Source organism: Lycorma delicatula, chromosome 7 (genome assembly GCF_047948215.1).
Source record: "Lycorma delicatula isolate Av1 chromosome 7, ASM4794821v1, whole genome shotgun sequence".
Taxonomy (NCBI): domain Eukaryota; kingdom Metazoa; phylum Arthropoda; class Insecta; order Hemiptera; family Fulgoridae; genus Lycorma; species Lycorma delicatula.
This window is the reverse complement of record NC_134461.1, coordinates 85,027,270-85,050,273: the sequence shown is the minus strand read 5'-3', so window position 1 is coordinate 85,050,273 and position 23,004 is coordinate 85,027,270. Positions and strand designations below refer to the sequence as shown.

The 23,004-nt window shown below is 30.1% G+C and overlaps 2 protein-coding genes across 2 annotated transcripts; both read right to left on the bottom strand.

Annotated features, from left to right (window-relative positions):
• Positions 1-692: 692 nt before the first annotated feature.
• LOC142327983 (retinol dehydrogenase 12-like) lies at positions 693-17,214 on the bottom strand. Its single transcript, XM_075371409.1, has 5 exons — positions 16,909-17,214; positions 9,705-9,908; positions 7,618-7,899; positions 4,028-4,235; positions 693-1,086 (listed from the first exon to the last, which is right to left on the bottom strand). Exons 1-5 carry the CDS (start codon positions 17,024-17,026, stop codon positions 975-977), a joined length of 924 nt encoding a protein of 307 aa, XP_075227524.1. The 5' UTR covers positions 17,027-17,214; the 3' UTR covers positions 693-974.
• A 330-nt stretch (positions 17,215-17,544) lies between these two features.
• LOC142328322 (uncharacterized) lies at positions 17,545-22,219 on the bottom strand. Its single transcript, XM_075372028.1, has 2 exons — positions 22,082-22,219; positions 17,545-18,183 (listed from the first exon to the last, which is right to left on the bottom strand). Exons 1-2 carry the CDS (start codon positions 22,217-22,219, stop codon positions 17,545-17,547), a joined length of 777 nt encoding a protein of 258 aa, XP_075228143.1.
• Positions 22,220-23,004: the final 785 nt, after the last annotated feature.

Here is a 23,004-nt window from a genome sequence, read left to right as displayed (position 1 = left end):
TATCATGAACAGAAATATCACTTCGTAAAGATAAAATAAAAAAACAAAAATAATCTCACCTTCCTTCTATAGCTTTTTGTATTGTCAAATAGAAATACATCATTTTCAGATACATTTCTCTTTGAAGACATCATACAATTGATGTGAGGTGTTACTAATGAAATATTTTGTAATACACACTATGATACAAGAACAACATAAAATCCCTCTACCAGTATTAATGTTTAGAGTTAGGCATGTCATTCTCATAGAAAAAAAATAGAGCATTTAAAATATTTTTATCCATACAATTAAAACTTGAGAAATTTAAGTTGACACTAATGAACAACATAATTGATGTATACCAATAGATTTATAATAAATTTAAAACTAATATGTTTATAGCTAACCTTGTTATAGCTTCTCAGGTAGTTTAAGTCCCATAATAGAACATAAAGATAATACTATGAACCTCTAGCCATCCTAACAATGTTTCAATATTTTACTGATGCAAAACATGATGGATATGAATATTAATGAGATTAGTACAGTCCAATTTATTAATTAATTCATTCTATTGACTGTTGATGCTTACAGAAAACAATCAAAGAATATTAAGTAGGCTACTAAAAACAACTCAAGAAAAAATTATTACGATTAATTTTGTGTTATGAAATTCTAGAAACAGGAAAAATAATAAAAAGTATAAATCATTATTATAAAAATCAAAAATTTATTGTATCAGTAAAAATATACAAAATATAAACACTTTTTTCCTTAATAACAAAACAAAAGGAAGGTTTTACAATATGTTAATTACAAAGGCACACTGTTACTTATGCATTCCTAGTTGTGCATTACATTTCATCATAAAAATAACAATAGTAATAATAAAATGAATATCAAATGAAATTGTAGTCACTGCAAAAAATGAATTATGATGAACTTTACAACTTCAATTAATTTGATATAAATATCAATCACAAAATGTTTATTTATTTAATTTCAAAATTCTCTAATCCAACAAGTTCTTCACTCACTTTCCATAATTTTTTAGCTGCTTCCAAATCTTTAGCGAGTTGTGAAGGTTCTTTCACTTTACAATCACTGAAAGTAAAAATAATAAACTAAAATAAATGTATCAAATGATAAACAAAAAAATGTAAACCTTGTTTATTGGATACTGCAACCAAATCAAATTACCAGGTGTCTTACAAGAGATGCAATTCATCCATGAAAACAGCTTTTATTATTTAGAATGAATGCATCATAATAATATATAATAAGCACCACAACCTAGACTTACTAGGAAGTAGAGAGTAAAATGGTTTTCTACTACTGCCATCTTCATTTACGCTGAAAATATTACTGTGCATTAGCAGCATGCTACGCTCACTGAAATGGATCTTATTATCTGGTTCTAAGTATGATACCTTCTTTCAATTCAACAAAGATTGGGAGTATACCAAATATCATTACTTTCAAACAAATCACTTTTTAACAGTGCCTCTTATTCCTAAGATTCTATTCACACATCATAACCATAAGCAAGACTTGGAGAGTAAATTTAAAGCAATAAATTAATGTGACCCTTTAAGTTTCAAATCAGTTACTATTATGCTTATATAAACTGACATAAGTAGAAAAACTCCTCTGAAATTGGTGACAAATTTTGTCCAAGACAAAATAATACACAATTTAAACAAGTTTGGAAGAAAGAAAAATTCAAAATCGATGTAATTTTAAAAATTTGTTTACAAAATGCTGATCTCCACGGCAGAGTAATAGTGCCATAGAGGTGATGTTCTGTGGCTTTTGATTTGGGGATCATGAGTTTGAATGCTGGTCAGGTGTGAATGCTATCTTTCATATGATAAAAAATTTTATTTCCATATTCCCACATCTACATATAGATTTCTGTGTAAGCTTTTGTGGTGAATTAATTCATCAAGCAAAAAAAAACCATTTATTTATTAACTGAAAACACAAATAAAACAAATCATAAAAAAAGTATTCTAAAATAAGTTCAGAATTTGTTTTCAGTAACTTCTTTTTTTATTGTTTTTAATTAATTGTAAATAGATATAAAAAATATTAAACACATTAAAAAAATAAAATAACTTTTAATTACTAAACTTACTAAACTCTTAATTTTCATTTTTAATTCATTTACATGTCATATAAAACTTTTTTTTCGGCATTGAATTTCGTTAGCTTCTCAAACATGGTACCACTGATATTAAAATATCAGTGGTTACCATACCAGTGGTAAATATTTTATTTATTGAATTTTGTGTTTTATGTTAGATATCTTAAAAAATACTGGAATTACAGCTCTGGAACCTGTTTTATCCTATTTCCTAGCTTAAATTACATAAGAAACCACCAACTTTACTTCTTAATTTGGGTCCCAAAAATTACAGTAGAGCTGAAGTTCGGGTGAAATCTTATTCTAGCCATAACTCGAAAACAAAGCATCATCAGACCTAGGAGCCTCTGTTTATAAGTACATTTTTCATTATTTTTACCAGAAGAACAAGACCTGAAAGTTTCTGTGTGGGAACTCGGGAACTCTCTCTCTCTGTGTGTATATATATATATATATATATATATATATATATATATATATAAAAAATAAAGGTGCAACATGCACTTATGCAAGATTTTTAGTTAGCAGGAAGTATGAATTTATTAAATCAACAATTAAAAACTAAATTCAATATATACAACATTAAAAATAATGTTACAATTATTAACTCCAAAAACATTAAAATTAATGTTTATATTTAATAATATTCAAAAAAATCTTGTCATAAAATAACTTTAACTTGTACTTATTAAATTTTGATTTTTTGTTTCATTTTTTTTTTTTTTGTTAGATGATTGCTATTTTCATGTAACATGACATACTTCAAGTTCATTGTCCTAAAATACTTGAAAAAACTTTTAATCCAACATCAGTGAAAAATACATGTTAAGTTAACAAAATTTTAAAACACCCATCAACCTTACATGGAAAAACTCAAATAATTTTCAGTGTAATACCACTATCAAGAGAATACTAAAGACTATTTATATTGTAAAATTAAAAATAATATATGACTAAAAATTCAATTCATGCAAATAGTATACGACTATTTCTTTATTGTAATAATAAAATTATGATCTTGGGAGGGAGGATTATTACCCAATACGTTTTCTATAAGCAGCACACTTATCAAATACCAAGAATGCATTTGGTTCTTTAGGTCCTTGCATTGTTAGGAAGGAGAAGCTAACACAGTCAGATGCATTCACACAATCAATAATGTGGAAGGAGGTGCCAAGGATAACGATGGGCAATGAGAAAGCCACCATGACAATCCATCAGAATAAATCATGGTACTTTACTATAGAACCAAATTTTGTTTTCTGAGAGACCCACAAATTAAAATTTAAAATTTCATTACTGTTTACAGATAGTTTTCACATTATAAATATACAATTTAATGATTTAGTAATATTCATTTATGACTATTAATTAAGTTTTATTTAAATTATTAAGATCACACCTTTTTACTTTCCTGGCTGTAATAAAGGAAAAGTACTAAATTTAAAAAGCATTCTGTGTATGTATTTTTCCTCTATTTAAGTCAACAGATTTACAGAATTTCATTTAGTAGTTTGTGTGTTAGGAAAATTGACAATATTACATAGGCCTACATATTTTTTGATGAAAATAAACTAACAATCAATATCACCACTACTAAACACATAGAAAAAATTGGTTGATAAGAATAAAAGTGCTGAGGATATTATATCTTATAGAGAATTGGATTTAAATACTTTATTGGTAAATAGTTTTTATCTTATAAAAATACAAGTTCAATCAAAAAATGTCATACAAGCATAATTACTTCTAAAAATTTGACTGACCATTAAGAGTGAGAACAGTTTTCAATTCTTTTCAGAGGTTAACTTCTGTAAGCCTGCATGCCCCTTACATGAAATTCATTTTTTTTTGAGTTCATCTGAAAAACTAACATTTAAAATTGTGCAAAAAATTTACCTGTAATAAAGTCCATTTTCCTGACCAGCAGCATCATCTAAAGCACAGTGTAAAGTAGTCTGGGCTCCTTCCTCGGGTGTTTTTATTAAGAAATAACTAAGTGTTCTAGCAAGAACACGAGCACCTTTAAAATAAACTTCATCCATATGTCTCCCTAATTCGGTTTTTACAATACCAGGATGAACAGCATATGTTGTTACACCTTTGCCTGAAATTGTCATTCAACATTAATTTTTTTACATTAATATTCATATGATTAATTTAAATTAAATATTTTCATTCTCATTCTTGATGATATTCTTTTCTTTCTATACATTAATCAATATTGGTCTTCCTTACCCTGACATATTTTTATAACTTCCATGTAGAATAGAATAGTTAAAGATAATTTCATAGTACTTCAGTATACACTAAAATCAAACGTAAAAATAATTATTTACAATGAGAAACAGGTGGATTTGTTTCTAAGAGGTGGTCAGAAATTACTTTATGTTGTTATGGAAAGCTTTTATGTGTTCATTGTATCTATTTGACACTATCCTTTAAGTTTAATAGAAAAAATTATATAAGGGGAAAAGTTTAGTTAATATATAAATGGACATTTATGGGTGTAGTGTTTAGAATTGGACTTTTTAACTTTTCTCCAAAATAAAAACTTTAACAAAACTCAAATTGAGCCTCCATGAGGTAAGTCTGGATATATCCAGAACATATAGAAGAAATTTGTTCGCTGAATTGAATCTAAACAAACTCCACAACTTCATCTGTCATCAAGTCATACCCACTATCATCTCACTAGATCACATCTAGAGTTGTAACTCAGGACCTAGTTCCGCCACAGGTGACCCCTTGATAGATAACCATGAAAGGTCTTTTAAGGAATACTCCACTGGCTGAATCAAGCAACACCAGAGTTACAGAAGGTAGCACTCGGATAACATGCGATCAGAAGCATTGAAATGATCTAACACTACTCATACATACTTCAAAATAATAAACTCCATAAAAGAATTCAAGTCACATTTCCAAAGAATCTCACCACTCACTCTAAAAGAAACTAATAGAATCTACACCATAATAAACGCCCATGCCCTCCACTAATAATAAAAACAAATCTCCAAAAGACCATAAAGGAACAGAAAAGTTGTGGGACCAACTCGACCAGACCATAAATAACATTCCCAAAAACATCTGTTTTAATTTTTTGAGAATTTTCAATCCCCAAAAATTAAACAACTAATCAGAGACTTCAACACTCAACTAGGCAGAAAAAGAAGATACCTTGACATCATCGGAAAATGGCCCGTCCAAAAGAGAACAAATGAAAATGAAAGGACTCATTGATCTCTGCAGAAACCACACCTAATTTTGAAATCCACATATTTCAAGAGAAACCTCAAAAATTCAAAATCTGGGCTGACTGCACTAAAGGAGAATGACAACAAGATCATGTCTTCATGGACAAACACACCACCAAAAATAAATTTACAATGTAAAAGTCCTCCGAGCAGTAGACACAGGCTCAGATCACTACATAGTCAAAATTAAAATTAAATTTATTCCTGAAACGAAGTAACAAAACCAAGTCCCTAGAATAAAAAAAAAAATAGACCCTATCCAAGTAATCAAGAATGAAAATTAGCAAAAAGCAATAGAAAAAATAACAACACACATGCGATGAAACAGCAATAGACATCAATAATGTCTATTACAGTAATCACAAAAACCAGAAACATACACCCTTCCAAAATCTAAAAAAACAAATAAAAAAACCCATCGAATCCTAAGCAAAATAAAAAGACAACATCATAAAGACAAACTGAAATCAACAGAAAAAGAATTTAACAAAATGCAGCAAAGAGAATAACATAAAACCTTAAAAAAATAACTCCAAAAATATAAACCCCCAACCATACTAATGAAGGATGAAAACCATAATTTGGCCAATAACAGTAGACAATGTGAAAACCTAGAAAAATATTTCAATAAACTCCTTGAATTGTAAAGAACCGACAGAACTCCTAAACCCTGACACCAGCACCCCCAATAACACCACCAAAAAATATCAATCCTCACACATTAAAAGAAGTATATCCAGAACTGGACGAGATGAAGAATTACAAAGTTGTGAGAGATCAGACCTTTGCAGAAATCTAAAAACATACAGGAAGACCAGAAAAAATTACCATTCATCAACAGCTTGTCAACATCTGGATCAGATCATGAGTCACAAGCTAATAATGAACTACAACAGAAAAAGAAGCAGAGATGTGGTGATAATGTTTGTAGAGTTCAAGAAAGCATATGATTGCATCCACAGAGAATTCCTACTAAAAAAGAACACCTCAGGCTACATACTAAAAATAAACATGATAAAACTGACTTTCAAACATTATGTCAAAAGTAAAATTCAGAGGCGAGCTCTTGGAACTACTTGAAATCAAAACAGGACTGCATCAAGGCAATGGACTCTCACTGCTATTATTCAACTATGCTCTGAAAATGGTAATGAGGAAATGAGTCAAAAAATGCCCACAAAAGTAAAAAAAGGGTTGAAAAACCAAAACAAACTGTCTTGGCTTCTTTTTCTTTTAATTTGATGAACAATCAAGGACAAACAGACTCCAGAAAATCAAAAGAAAAATTGGAAGAGCCTGCATCAATAAAAAGTACTAGAAAGATGGGCAGTGGTGGATTGTGCTCAAAAAAGTCGTGTACATAGACTTAGAACCCATCATTGATACCATGCATAAGAGGGAACTAGGATTCTTTGGACATATCATGAGGATGCAAGATTCAAGACTTCTGAAACAGCTAGTACAGTACAATCTCGACTTCAAAAACACCAAGACAGGATGCAGGTGGATCAGAGAAATAAGAAAGGATATGAAGGAAACTGGCCTTACACCACAGATAAAATAAAATTAAACATGAAAATCAAGAACAAAAACACTCGTTTCACGCTCACAACACAAAAATTTTCAATACTAGAAAGGGCACAATGATTGGAACATATGAAAAAGTATTGGGAAGACCACAAGACCCAAACAGTCCCATCAAAGTGACTTGGATAATGCACTAACTAAAGTGATCCTATGCAGTCATAAAAGATAATAATAATAATAATTTAAAGATTAAAAAAAATACTTGATTATTTTTTTATCATGATTAATTTTATAAGGGAGAGAATTGATGAATATTGTCTGTATGTATGTTAAGTAACATAACATTATGCTAAAAGTTATAAGATAAGATATTGTTGTAAATGGCAAAGTGAAGTCATTTTTTCCCCCAATATTTCCTTCGCCAAGCTGAATATATTACTGTTTATCAAGACCATCAAAATGAAGGTAATATTCAGCTCTACAACTAGCAATAACTCCGTTCGCCATAAGGGCTGGCTATATGATGACCATATAAAAATAATTATTCTCTGAGAAAGAAGTCTTCAGTAACACAACTTCATATATATATTTTTTTATAAATTAAATAGTTTTAAAAGCAAATAAAATGATTCTCTGTGAAATAATAATTGTAATAAAGTTCTATACATTAAGATAATCTTATAAAAAAATAAAAAATATTAGCACCTTTTAATCTTTCAGCTAATTCCTTTGTGAATAATACATTAGCAAGTTTACTTTGACCATAAGCACCAATAGCACTGTATGGCCTCTTTTCCCAATTAATATCACTAAATTTAATAACAGCTCTTTCATGAGCAACTGAAGACAAATTAATAATTCGAGCAGGTGCTGAACTTATAATACGAGGTAACAGCAAGCATGTAAATAAAAAGTGGCCCAAATGATTGACACCAAACTGAGTTTCAAAGCCATCTTCTGTTTTACCATTTGGGCACATCATAATACCTGAAAAAAAAATCAATAATTATGTATCAACAATAATTTCAGATGTTTTAAATATGCTAAAAATGTTCATTATAAGTAATTTTAATTTTAAAAACTGAGCACCAAAGTAACAGTATAGATTTTTAATTTTGGGCCACCACATTTGAAAAAAATAATTTTTAAATGTATACAGATAATTTTTTTTTAGAGAACATTATCTTTTCAAATTATAAAAATCTGGAATCAATGCACAAGATAAAAAACATCATTCACTACTGAAACAGGGAGAAAAATTTTTACTTTTTACTTATCAGGTGGTTATTTTGTATCAAAACTGATAATGTCTCATTGAATGTGGTTTCATCTTGGATGGTGAATTGTCTAAATGTTAGGTAATTATATTAAAGTGGGGTTTGGCCATGATCTTAACCTTCAATGAGCTCTATGTTGGATGCACCTTCAATAACAATTTGCTGGTCTCAACATCAAGCCCCACTTAGGGATTCATGTGTTCCTCAGATACTCATCCTGAATGTATGCTATAGTTTGATTGACAAGTGGGAATTTTGATTCAGTGAATAGTACTAATTGACTATGGTCTTGTTTTTTTTGTCTGCCTAAGGACAACTGATACTATATTTGCCAGGCATAGTAACTAATTATTAAATTCACAATTTACCTAGATAAATGTTATACTTTATTGAGAAAATTTTGTTTTTATAGGGATGTTTATTAAATTAAGACAGTAACATTGTTCATTTTATTTCATCATTTGTTATAAATATTCCAAAAAAATGGACACAAACATTTGCTACAACATAATTGCTATCAATTTTACATTCACATTTCTTACAATGGTATAAATAACTAAAAGTGCATGTTTTTTTTTATTATTTAATTTGTTGGTAAGAGGTTGTTTTTACTTTACATTAATTATACCAAGTGATAATGGTTATACTTGATAGAACAGACATGGTTTCACTGGGGCATGTGGATATATATGAATGTAGGCAATTAATTAGTGTTGCAATCAGAATGAATCACATGACATAACAGTTTTGTAGGGCAGAGTGTATGTTTATTTCTTTATCAGTCTTAATACCATGGATTGCACTCACAATAGTAAACTTTCTAATAAAGTGGAATATTTTTATTGAATATTGACAAATAAAATGTTTGAGTGTGTTTTTAAGAGGTGTCCTTTTTATACTGTAAAGATAAAATTTCAAGGTAGTTAGTATTTGTGAATAATGATTTGCATAATGGGATGGTGGGAAAACTTTAGTAATTTTTTTATATTCATTGTATCTTAGTTAAAAGGTGTGTCCAACATTTCCAATGTAGAATAATGATATGCAGTCAAAAAATATAAAAATGAGATATTTGGATTTTTCTACTTTACTGGTAAGAATTTGAATGGTTGTATATCTAAAATTATTCATTTTAAAGAGATTAAGCTTTTTCTTTTGTTTTGCAAAAACTGCAGGAAAAACAGTGTTTGACTGGAATCTTATTCTCCTAGGTCCAAAGATATATCATCAAAAATGACAAAACATTTTCACTGTTCACATCTAGTTTTATTATAACAAACCCCTCTAAATTTGCAATTCAGAGGGGTTAATTTGTTGGTCAGAGATTGTTGTTACTTTATATTAATTTTAACAAGTGATAATGGATATACTTGATAGAACAGACATGGTTTCACTGGGGCATGTGGTTGGATGATTGCACTAGACAAATTTTAATTCAATCACAAAAAAATTCAATAATCAGTAATAAAATAAATGTTAATGCCTTATAAAATATAAGAATAGATATTAAGTTACCCGCATTGTTAACTAGTAGATGGATGTGTTTTTCAGTCTCCAATATATCATTTGCACATTCTCGGACAGATTTTAGTGAACCTAAATCAAGTTTTTTAATTATTACCTCACCAACACCTTCTACATCTTTTACCTCATCCTTTATTTCTTGTGCAGCAGCTTCAGCTCTCTGTATGTCTCTACATGCCATTATCACTCTAGCACCTAAAAAAAACAATCATTTTAATTCAAGTTTTAATGAGATTATACAGATTTTTACAAAAAATCTTACAATTAAATCTATTTATCAATCAACAAGTAAATGTCTCTATTTATCAATAATTAAGTAAATAAAAATGATGTAAAAAAAAATATACAAAAAATCCTGTTTTAACGGCTGGATATAAATTAAAGAAAACCGTGTTTAATGCAGATTACAATAATTTTCCTTATTAAACAAAATTCTTGAAAATCAATTATTTTAAAATTAATATGAAAATAACTTTGAGGAGAATATGCAAAGGAGTATATTAGTTTTTAAAATTAAAATTGCTTTTTTTTTGTTTCTTTTTTTTAATATACAGTATAGCTGCAGTTATTATAGTATAGTTATTGGAAATAACTAAAAAAACTATAAATGTTTAATAAAAATAGAAGCAAATCCATTAGAACTACCATTGTATTGGATTATCTATAAAAAAAATTCTAGTTGACAGCTGAGATATTCAAGTAGCTCACAAATGAATACCAACAAGAAAAAGAAAAATCAGACAATTGTTTTTATTATACATGGCATAATGCTACATGCCATATATACTCATATAAAAATTATTCTACTTGATGATGTTATTCTTGACCCAAATGCTAGAAGCTACTGCCAACCACTTGATTGAGGTATTACTAATGTAAAAAAAAGATGTATTTTAATTATTTAACAGAAATTTTTAAACATCAGTTAAGAAACTAACTGCAAAATAAATTAGTAAAAATGTCATTAAATTAAATATAACATAATAGATTACTCTTGCTTGGTTAATGACCGAATTAGAAAAATATTCAGATAATTTTAAGAAATCCCTTCGATTTGTTTTTTTAAGCAAGCACTGATGACCTAATCCCAAATGAATTGAATAACTTGTTGAAGCAAGTAAAGAATGAACCTTTTTAAAAATAGGCAGAAATATTGTAGATGAAAACTTGACTATGAGTGAAATTGTTAAACATAAGGTAGAAATTCTGTCATTACTGATGAATTCCAGCAAAATAGAAAATGAACTACCCATATTTTTCAGTTGTACAATATTTTATTTTATAATAAAATAAAATAGGGGGGTCCCTAGCCAGAAAAATGTTACACCACAGTTCTTTTTTTAAGAAGTTATTTTTTCAATCACTTAAATGAGACATACACTTTTTAAAAACTATATATTTTTTATATTACATTAGTTTTATTAGTTAAAAACTATTTGTCCACTTTATAAACATCACAAATTTAATGTAAATAACAAAAAAAGAAAACATAATTTTTCAGTTATTTATTTCTGTAGTCTTATTAGAAAATAATTAATCCCAATAAAGAATAAAATAATTTAATATTTATCAGTGGTCTAATGCGTTTTGTTTCTAGTAATGTGTTATTTATATAATACTGCATTTTCAAGATTTTTTTCACCAACAATGGATAACTCTTTTTTTTAAATTTTAAGAATGTGAAGAATAAAGAAGAAAATGCAGTTGCTCTCTATAAAGATGAAGCCTTTAAATTTATTAAAAAATCTAATTTTAGAAAATCAAGTAATTACTTTCTATTCTTAATCTGTACATTGCACTCTGTTCAACTTATGCAAACATTGCAATTTTAAGCAACCCCATGGCCCAACCAGAAAAGGTATGTATAACAAATAAATAAGGTGTAGTAGTTGTTGTACAGACACAGTTCAGTCATTCCTGAGAAATAGGCTTAATCTTTATCATCAAAATATACTGTTATCAACTGTCTAGTATTCAAATCCATTTACCTTTACTAGGATTTGAACCTCAGAAACTTCGATTTTGAAAATCAGCTTTAAACAGCTAATTTTCGACAATGATTTTACTACTAGACCAACCGATTGGTTACCAAGTAAATAAATAACAAATGTGGCTCAGGTTGAAATGATGATTCTGTAAAAGTACAAGTAACGAATTATGATTTTATAATTATAGATCACTGTGCAAGTTACAGGATGTAGGCGTTTCATAGACAATTAGAACACCTATAATAAAAACATATATTTACTTACTGGTTGGCATTACAAAAATATAAGTCACTGCATAATTTAAATATTTTAATTCCTAAAACCTCCCCAACATTAATTGAAATAACAGGTAAGAATGTTACACTTAGAAATAAATAGATGTAGATAATATTTTTGAAACATGCAGATTTTATTTATTATGAAAGAAATAAATATTTTTTATATTTGTTAAAAACAAACATTATAATAAAATCTTTTCATGTTAAAACTCAGAACTGAGTTAATTACACAAACCTGCAAAAATTTGGGATGTGGAATGTTTTTTAACGTTTGGTAATTGATTAGTGTGTATTTTTTAGCGCTGAATCCGAAAATAAACTTCATTTTGTCCATCACGTCAGGATTTTTCACAAATAGCTAATTTCAAAATTTATAAAAAGTTGAAAAATTACGATTTATAAAAAGTAGGAAAACTTGGCCCGACAGGTTGTGACAATACTTAACATGATGTAACATGTTTATTGACAGCTATCCGCGACACTCATGCGCCGTGAAACTACTATCAGTGCTGTTTTGAGCATTAGCGTGCGTAATCGAGTTTTTCCGTCATCCGTGATCAAACGGGTTTTTGTCGGTAGAAATATATTTTCAAGACATAAAGCAAACTTTCCGTTTTCTAAATGGCTTCAAGAGGCTGCAAAAGTTCTGCAAATTCTTTTTGTTACATTTGTGATGAGTTAATGGTGGAAAGGCAAAAAAGAAATACAAGTTTCGTTCGACAAGTGTACATACCTCACATATTTCGGAGTGAAAAAAAGGAGATTAAGACTAAACTTGGGCACCCACTACGTTTGCTATACATGTGTTGAAGAACTTTGAGGGTGGTCAAAGAGTAAACAAGAAGCGTTCAGTTGGAGTTCCAATGGTGTGGCGAGAGCTAAGAAATCACACCAATGATTGGTACTTTTGTTCGACTACTGTTCACGGTTTCAATTTGAATAATACTAAAAAAAAGGATCGTCAATCCAAATACGCAATCCGTTTTACGCCCGGTTTCTCATGGTCCAGACGTACTAGTGTCAATTCCACCAGAAAATTTACCTGAAATAGTCGGTTCCACAACTGATTTAAATGAAGATAACCTCGAGTACGAACCCGGAGATAGCTGTAAACCAGAGCTTTATTCACAGTCTGAACTAAATGATTTGAACTAACATCTGACCAAAGAAAATTGAGAATTGTTTGGTTCGAAGCCTAAAGAGAAGAACCTGCTAGCAGCTGGAACCGCATTTTCCTGGTTCAGGCGACAAAGAAAAGGATTTTCTTCCATATTTTTCGGAGAAAGGAGAATCAGTCTTCTTCACTGATGTACGTGAACTTTTGACTCGATCTAACATTTCGTACGAAAGTACCGATTGGAGACTGATCATATATTCGTGCAAAAGAAGCCTCAAAGTTGTCCTACTTCACAATGGGAATACGTATCCGTCAATACCCGTCGGACATTCTGTTCATTTAAAAGAGAAATACGATAATTTGGAATTCGTTCTCGATAAAATTAGATACGACAGCCATAAGTGGATTACATGCGGTGATCTCAAAATAATATCGATGCTCCTAGGACAGCAAGGAGGATATACAAAGTTTCCTTGTTTTTTGTGTGAATGAAGTAGCAGAGACAGAAAAAATTGTTGGATAAAGATTGGATAAAAAGAGCTTTATTAGAACCTGGAACAAAAAATGTGCTCCAAAAAGCTCTCATAGATACGAATAAAGTTCTTCTTCCACATCTGCATATAAAGTTAGGCTTGATGAAGCAATTTGTCAAAGTCTTATGAAAAAAGGTAAATGTTTTAAATACATCTGTGACAAATTTCTGGTCTTATCAACCACAAAACTAAAGCAGGGTGTTTTTACTGGTCCTAACATTAGAAAACTTCTCAAAAATGATAATTTTGAGAAACAATTGGAAGTTGCAGAAAGAGAAACCTGGGGAGTGTTTAAAGACATAGTATCCAAGTTTTTGGGTAATAAGAAGGATCCAAACTTCAAATCAATGGTTGAGAACAGGCTGCAGAAATACAAAAATTAGAGTGTTCCATGAGCTTGAAGGTTCACTTCCTAAATTCATGTGTGGACTATTTTCCTGAAAATCGGTTCTGTCAGTGAAGAGATGGGCGAGAGATTTCATCAGGAAATGAAAGGGAGGTATCAAGGAAAATACTACGATGATGACAGACTATTGCTGGATGTTACACTGAGATGAACCTTATACAGAAAATAGAAGGAAAAGCGCTTAACAGAGTATAATCCATCTTGGAAACTTTTGACACATGGAATAAATTTTAAGTATTTTACTTTATCATTAAGGGTGGGTGAAGAGGAGGAGTGGTTTCCAAAGAGTTAACATACCTCATAAAAAATTAATTAATTTAAAAATGCACTATATAGAAATTAGGCTTATTTGGAGGAAATTTTCATTAGAAATTAAGGGGTCAATGACCCCCGCCACCACCTCTTCAGACTCAATTGTTTAGCTATAAGAATATATAGTATAAGTCAAAAAAGTGAATATATTATATTAATTTATCATAAAAAAATGTTATAATCTCTTTTATTGTATCACATTTTCACAATTTTTCAACTATTTACAAATTTTGAAATTTGCAATTTGCAAATAATCCTGACGTGATAGGAAAAATGAAGATTATTTTCGGATTCAGTGCTAAAAATACATAAGAATCAATTATGATTAATGAAAAACTAAAAAACAACCATCGCAGACTTTTTACTTGAATTTTTCAAAACAGTTCTCATTTATATAAAATAGTTAATTGTCTAATTCACTCTGTACACTGTAGCATCAGCATCAGCACATTTCCAGGCCATCTGGTACTATTTATTGAATGTTTTTCATGACAGCATGTTGACATTCATTTTCTTAAGGCCAATCTACATTCATAAGGGTTCCATCAACAAGTGCCAAGATGGAAATATCAGAAGATTTGCCGTTACAAATCATTTTTCACTCAACACAATCACAATAATAAAATTTTTATTTGCTTTTAATGACTTGTGATCTTGTACATATATGTTTTAAAGGAATAATTACAAACTTGTACTTTTTAGATGTTTTGGTTGTTTTACAGTAACAGATAACACCTGTAACTTGTAAAATTTTAACCATGATTTATCAGTGTTCACTTGTACTTTCATGAAACACAATTTCATTTCACTTGTTGAAAGATTACATGTAACTTGTACTTTTGTGAAATAGACTCCAGAAATGATTTATTAAAAATAACTGGGTTTTCTTCTATATTTTAAAATAAACAACAAACATTTTGTTATGAGCATCAGTTTATACTTTACATTTAATATAAAGTATAAGCACAATTGTACTTTGTATTAAATTTCCATGCCATTTATAAAAAGCACATTTTTAAAAATTTAAATATGTTTCATATTTAAGAACAAAATGTATAAAGTATGTACACTTTGGATCATCCGTATGCTGAAAACTTTTTTAAAGCACAAAAAGGTAAGTTCATGATTCTTTGAAATAAAAGTAAATTTGATACAGCAATATTAACCAAAAAAGTTATGAAGCAATATAAAAAAGTAAATAAATAAATGACTGATTGTATAATAATTAACAAATAGATAGTTTACAAATATTTGCAGCTAAATGAAAAACATAAAAAAATAAAACAGCTATAATAAAAAGTGCATTTAAAAGGTTAATAATATTTCTTTTAAATCATCTCATACTGTTTTTATAAGATTGGATTAAAAAAATCAATTTTATATACAAATATTTTGCAATCAATTCTGTCTATCGTAATTAATTTTAAACACATAATTTTATTTACTAAGATTTTAATTGAATTAATTAATGATTCCATAATAATAATAATCGTAATTAAGACAATTTCTTTACCATTAATAATAATGTAATCGTAATTAAGACAGTTTCTTTACCATTTTTAATACTGTTGGTCATATTCTTTAATAACATGACCTAAAAAATATTTTAAACTTATTAGTTAAACCTGTTTTTAAATCATTACTTTTTTAATTACTGAAAAATAATAGTAAATAACAGGAGTTGCACAACTCTGAAAGCAGATTCTTTTTAGTGGATAGTAGCACACTGTAGATTTTTAATTGCTAATGAATAAAGCAGTTTAACATTAACAAAAAATAATTCTTCGTTCAAAGATAATGACATTTAACTATTAAGGCCACATCAAAACGAAACAAACCACAAGACAACAAAAAAATTTAATTCCTATCTATTAGAAATACAATGAAATTTTAAAGTGATACCTTATGTTAAGTGATACCTTGATAAAGTGATACCTTATGTGATGTAACAATTATAAACAATATATATATTTTTTTAATTTAAAAAATTTAAACTTAAAGTACGTTTTTCATATATAAGAAAGAAATGTATGAAGTATGGACATTTTGGATAGTCCATAAGCTGAAACTGAGGGGTAATATATATATATATATATATATATATATATATAGCAAGAATTTTTTAAAGCAGAAAAAAGTAAGGTCAGGAATCTTTAAAATAAAAGTAAATTTAAAATAGCAATATAAATAAAAAAACTTATTATGAAAGCTGACAAAATAAAAAAGTAAATAAATAAATGACCGATTGTATAATAAGAAAAATAAATCTCAAATCTATTTAGCTCATTATTTAACTTAAGAAATTATTACAAACTATACGAAACTTTGTTATATTGTAAAAAAATATATAGTAAAAGATAAAATATGTATTTTACAAGAATAAAATGCCTTTTTATCTGTCGTAACATTAGATAAAATTCCCAAAAATCTTTAGAAACCTACATTGCTGATGTACTTAAAAGCAAAACCAGAAAAACTGTTCACTTAAAAATTAAATCTCCCACAGAAACAATCAGAAAATATAATATATATTTTTTAATTAAAAAAAAAAAATGTCTTACCAATTCTATAAAATTCTCTTGCAGTTATTTTACCAATTCCTGAATTACATCCTGTAATAATGGCCGTTTTCCCATCTAATCTTGCAGTACTTACACATTTCGCACTAGCCAAACCCATAATGTTTAACTAAAACAATTTACAGTTATCGTACACCAAACCAATTAGTCGATCTCTCGTATATTTACAGTACAAACGCTAGCCGCTGACTGACAAAGTTGTGGAGAGAAGATAATCACGGACCAACCTAAACAAAAGATTAACTGTCTATACATTGCATTCGTTTTTACTGCTCCTAAACCTTATGCGCCACTGTTCCGTTAGACCGAGAGCCCAGTTCAGTGATGAAATTGCTTGACCTCGATCCGATGCAATCTGAAAATTACAATTCTTTCCGTGGCCATTTAAATATTATAGCAGGTGGCATATTGCTGTGCTCATACGCTCACGGCTGGCTTAACTATACTGAAAATATCTTATACTAACTTAATTGCTGTTTTTTAAACATTTACTGAATTTTTTTAAAAATTTAAACACAACTGCTGTTTTTGCAATTTATAAGTATAATTATTATTACTAACATAAATAACTTGTTACCGTTACTTTAATCTAATTACCCTGCATGTATGAGACATCCGTCAGATTTCTTCAAAACCAATTAATGATTCGTCACTACTAGACGTATAAATGTCACTATCACTATCTCTAATTATAAAGGATTTTAAAGCATTGTCTATAAAAGGCTCTCGCGATCGATATTCATTTTCTATGTCTATTATTTGATCGCATTTCAATATCCAGTCTTTTGGTCTCATTAAATTGGTTTGTTCCTCAAACAGACTTTTTACTCTTTCAATTTTAAATTCTGTATTTCGATTGCGAATGTATTGTTTTACTTCTGCCCATATCATTTCTACTTTGTTCAAATCTGGATGATTTGGAGGCAGACGTAATACATTATGGCCTTCTTTTTCTAACATATCATCCAAAAGGTAGCGGGCGAATCTCTGTTTGTTTGACTTTATTATTTCATATAATTGCGGTTTAAGGAAGCTCTCACAAAATCCTGTTCTTTTTTGGTTAAGCCAAGATATCATTTCACTTTTGATGCTGTTAGATGTCGGTGCCTTTTCAATTAAAACGTTGTGGTAAGAGGCATCAGTTACGAGAACACTTTTTGATTCTTTAGGAAGGTTAGGTAATAATTTTTCACCAATCCATTTCATATAATTACTCATTTTCATTTGGTTGTGATAAACTCTTGAGCTGTGACTAGCCTATCACAGAGTGAAAACATTAGGAACAAATCCTCTTTCTCCACCGGCATGGATAACGATCAAACGCTCTTCCTTAGAGATCGGTTGTCGAAGGACTTCTCCTGAGCAGTCTCCCCAAGACTTGCCAGAAACATCATCACTAAGGACGTAAGTTTCCTCCGTGTAAATAATGTTACGGCCGGATTCTGTTATATTTTATGGCCTGAAATACTTTATCCTTTTGTCCCGTATATAACTCCTTTCCACGAATACAGAACGATTAACTTGGGTCTTTCGCCACTTAGAACCGAGATCTTTTAATATAATTCGAATACTCTTTTCATTACCGTTAAAGTCAATTCTGTCTTTTAGTGCTCCGCGCAATAACTCGGCTGTCGGAAGACGATTTTCTGGTATGTGAAAGTTATACACCAATTTCCGAACAACACATTTATCAAAATCGTCCATTCCAGTTATTGGCCTTGATTTTTCCCGGCGCTTGTTTGGGATTACGAACGACTGAGAAAAAGTATTATGAAACACTTGATTGTCCAAACTCGTAGAAGCGGAATTGGAAACATTAATTTTTACTTCCTTGTACGAAGTAAAGGATGTATTGTGATCGCGAAAAATGTCGGTTTTCAGATTTCAACGGAAATATCCATTTTGACTAGTTTCGGCGTGACGTCTATACGTTCGTATGTATCTCGCATAACTCAAAAACTATTAACGGTAGGATGTTAAAATTTTGAATTTAGGACTATTGTAACATCTAGTTGTGCACTTCCCTTTTTGATTGCAATCGACTGGACCAAAAGTGTCCAAAAACGCCCAAAATCCAAAAACATTTTAAGTTTGGACTTTTTCTAAACTGCAGTAATAAGTCCTCATTGAGAGCTTTTCAAAAATATATCATAAGTGGTACTTATTTTCATTGGTTCCAGAGCTATAGCCTAATGAAATATTTGGATCTTACAAGAGGAAGGCATATCGGTTCGAATCCGACTTCATCTCCATTTTTCATCTCTATTTTTAAATTTAAATATATTGATTTATTAATAATTATTAACCTCTGATCGTAAAAAATTTTTTAAATAACAAAAAAAAAGAAAAGAAAAAATACCAGAAGTTATTAATGGAATAGATTTTTATGTAGTTTTCATTTTAAAAAAATGTGCTTATGTAATTTAATAGGCGTACAAGGAAGTCATGTAGTGTTCACAACAGATTTTAATCTTCGTAATCAGTCGGGTCGATCCGCCAGTGTCTTCAGTAGTCCGATCTCAAGCTTTTGTTAGTGGGATCGTTCAGCCATTTGTTAACGTCTCCTTTTTCATAAAGTTATATACTCTCCAAACGATTTCCCTACTCTTGACTATGAAGTGCTTTACTTCCAAGTTTTGATTCAAAATGAACGTCCTCCATGATTATTGGATGATAACAAATACCGTAATTTAATTTTAAAGAATATACAGGTTTAAACTACACACTTGCGACAGACACCAAATTTAACACATTCATTATGCCTATACATTTACTATATGGTTTAAAAAAAAAACAGGAACATGAAATTATTGCGCAAATGTGCTGAATATTCTCTTAAGACTGATCTGTATAAAGAGTAATGCAATAACACTTCAAATTCATCACATCATCATGCCATAAATATTCAGCATTTCTCATAAAAAATTTGTCGTGACTAATAGCCCTACAAATAAAATTAATGACTGATGATTCATACTGTTATCAAATAATACGCAAAATTTTTCATGTGTATGATGATCTCTTTTTGTTTTGAAATGTATAAAGTAATTAGGATATGTTTAGACTAGGTATAGTAGTTGTTCGTAAAAATAAAGTATTTATTACTAGTATTTATAACTAGTATTTTTAAGTAAATAAAAGACAAGTATTTATTACTAGTATTTATAATTAGTATTTTTAAGTAAATAAAAGACAAGTTGTAACCACTCTGATAATATACTTTCTTTCTTTTCCTGTTTAGCCTCCGGTAATATTACCGTTCAGATAATACTTCAGAGGATGGAATGAGGATGATATGTATGAGTGTAAATGAAGACCAGTCTTGTACAGTCTCAGTTCGACCATTCCTGAGATGTGTGGTTAATTGAAACCCAACAACCAAAGAACACCGGTATCCACGATCTAGTATTCAAATCCGTGTAAAAATAACTGACTTCTCCAGGACTTGGACGCTGGAACTCTGGACTTCCAAATCAGCTGATTCGGGAAGACGCATTCACCACTAGACCAACCCGGTGGGTTCTGACGGCGTACTGCATACTATGTAAGTATACGGAGCTACAAAAGATGTTTTCGTAAGGTAATGACTATCTAACTGTTCCACCCACACCCACCGGGTTGGTCTAGGGTGAACGCGTCTTCGCAAGTCAGCTGATTTTGAAGTCGAGAGTTCCAACATTCAAATCCTTTTATATGGTTTTATACTTTTATACGGATTTGAATACTAGATTGTGGATACTGGTATTCTTTGATGGTTGGGTTTCAATTAACCACACATCTCAGGAATGGTTGACCTCAGACTGTAAAAGCCTACCCTTCACTTACACTTATAAATATTATCTCATTCATTCTCTGAAGTAAAACCAGACCGTGATTTCCGGATGCTAAACAGGAAAAAACTGTTCCATCTGTCCTATCAGTCTATCTCTCATGCATATAATGTGCACAGCTATACACCACCTGCTATACTAATTAAATAAGCATGAGTTTTCTGTCATCTAGTATAACTTGTATGAGAATAGTATATATGTTGAAACTGATTTTCCCTTCTTCTTTTTCTTTTCTTGATTTATTATAGTTTTAATAAAGATTTCAACCAAACAATGTAATAAATTATTTTCTGTAATGTGTACATTAAAAAATCTGTACATCTAGTAAAGAATAAGTAACTTCAGTGGCTCAATGAGATGAAAATTATATGTAAATGAAATGAAGTCTTGTTCAGACTCAGGGCCGACCATCCCTGAAGCATGTGGTTAATTGAACCCCAACCACCAAAGTACACCAATATAATAATAAATAATTACTAATAAAATTTTGCACAACTTTGGAGAGGATTTAAAAAAATTCAAATAGTAGCTACATCTTCATAAAACTATTTCTTTTTAAAATTTACAGAAAATGAATTTTTAGAAAAAAACAATTGTAGAGAAAATGCTATAAATTTTGTTGGAAAACATTTTGAATTTTTATCCAACACTTATCATCTTTGCATCAGAATGATAACCAGGAGGTGTGAAACTCAGTTTTAAAGAAATTATAATAATACACAGTGTTCAAAAAGTGATCCAACCTTATGGGAAAGTGAGTAAGTTATAATAGTTATTAAAACTGGCCTCCATTATGCAATTCACATAAATGAATAAAATGGTGCATGCTCTTAAACACATGTTCTAATATATGTTAAGGAATTGCAGTGACACATTGTTCAATTTCACTCTGTAATTTGGGAATGGTGAGAGGATGAGTTTTGTAAGCAGCATCCTTAAGGTATCCCCATAAGAAAAAGTGAGAAGAGGGTAAAGTAGGAGACCGAGGGGGCCACAACTCCTTCAAAATCATTTGCCCATGAAAACCCTAATCCAAGAAAGTCATAGTGTTGTTGGCTGTATGAGCCATAGCAATATCCTTCTGAAACCATGTGTACTCTAGCCAATCGGCAGGTATAGTGTTTACAAACTGTTGCACCATCTGAATGTAACGCTCACTGTTCACTGTGCCATGAAAGAATGTCATGAAGATTCGCTGACATGATGTTGCATACCAGACGCACTTTTTGCCTGTGCAGAAGAGACTCGTTCAGCAGATGTGGATTTTCTATACACTAAATGTCTGAATTCTGTGCATTCATGTATCCATCAAGGTGGAATCATACCTCATCAGACCAAAACCAATCATCGAGTTCATCCCCATCTGGCATTACAGATGACATGAACCACTGACAGAAAGCTAAAGGTTTTCCAGTGTCTTCAGATAACAACTCATGAACAACACGAATTCTGTACAGATGCATCTTAAACACTTTTGCAATGCTACATGAACACTGCCAATGTAGTGATGAGACTGGCTCGATAGGCGTCGCACGAACTTCTTAGGACTTATAGAATATGCAGCTTGGACATTGATCAATTTTTCTGGTGTTAGCACTTTTGGTCGACCATTTTTTGCTGCATCTGACACATTCCCTGTCTCTTGGAACTTGTCATACTGCTGCCTGAAGAGGACTTGTTTGGTACGTCTACACCATACTTTTCTGTAAAGGCATTCTTAGTCTGGTTACAACTGGTACATTTAATGTACTGGGAGACAATGAATATTCTCTACTGCATTGTATAACCTATTTTCCTCAGTTAAACCTGTAATATAAGGAAGAAATATTCTTCCATAAGGTTGTGTCACTTTTTGAACAGTGTCTATCTTAATCTTACTATAAACATTTTAAATGCAAGAATTATCTGATTGATACTTTCAGTACATATAAACAAGAATGTTACAAACAAACATAATCAAAAATAAACAATTAAAATAAATAACTCTGATCAATCATAAAAGATTATGTCATTATCAGGAAGTAATTAGTTTTTCATTTATAAAATGATTACAGTATAACAGACAAAAGGGCAAAGTCTTTTATCATTATTAATATCGCACATGGTTTAAAGTCTAAAGTACTAAATGGTTATAACATTTTTAAATAATACAATAAAATTCCATTATCATGTAGGTATATTTATGGGTGAGTGAGTGTATGCCTGGGTCAACAAATGAGGAAGTAAATTAATCTCTGCAATGTCAATT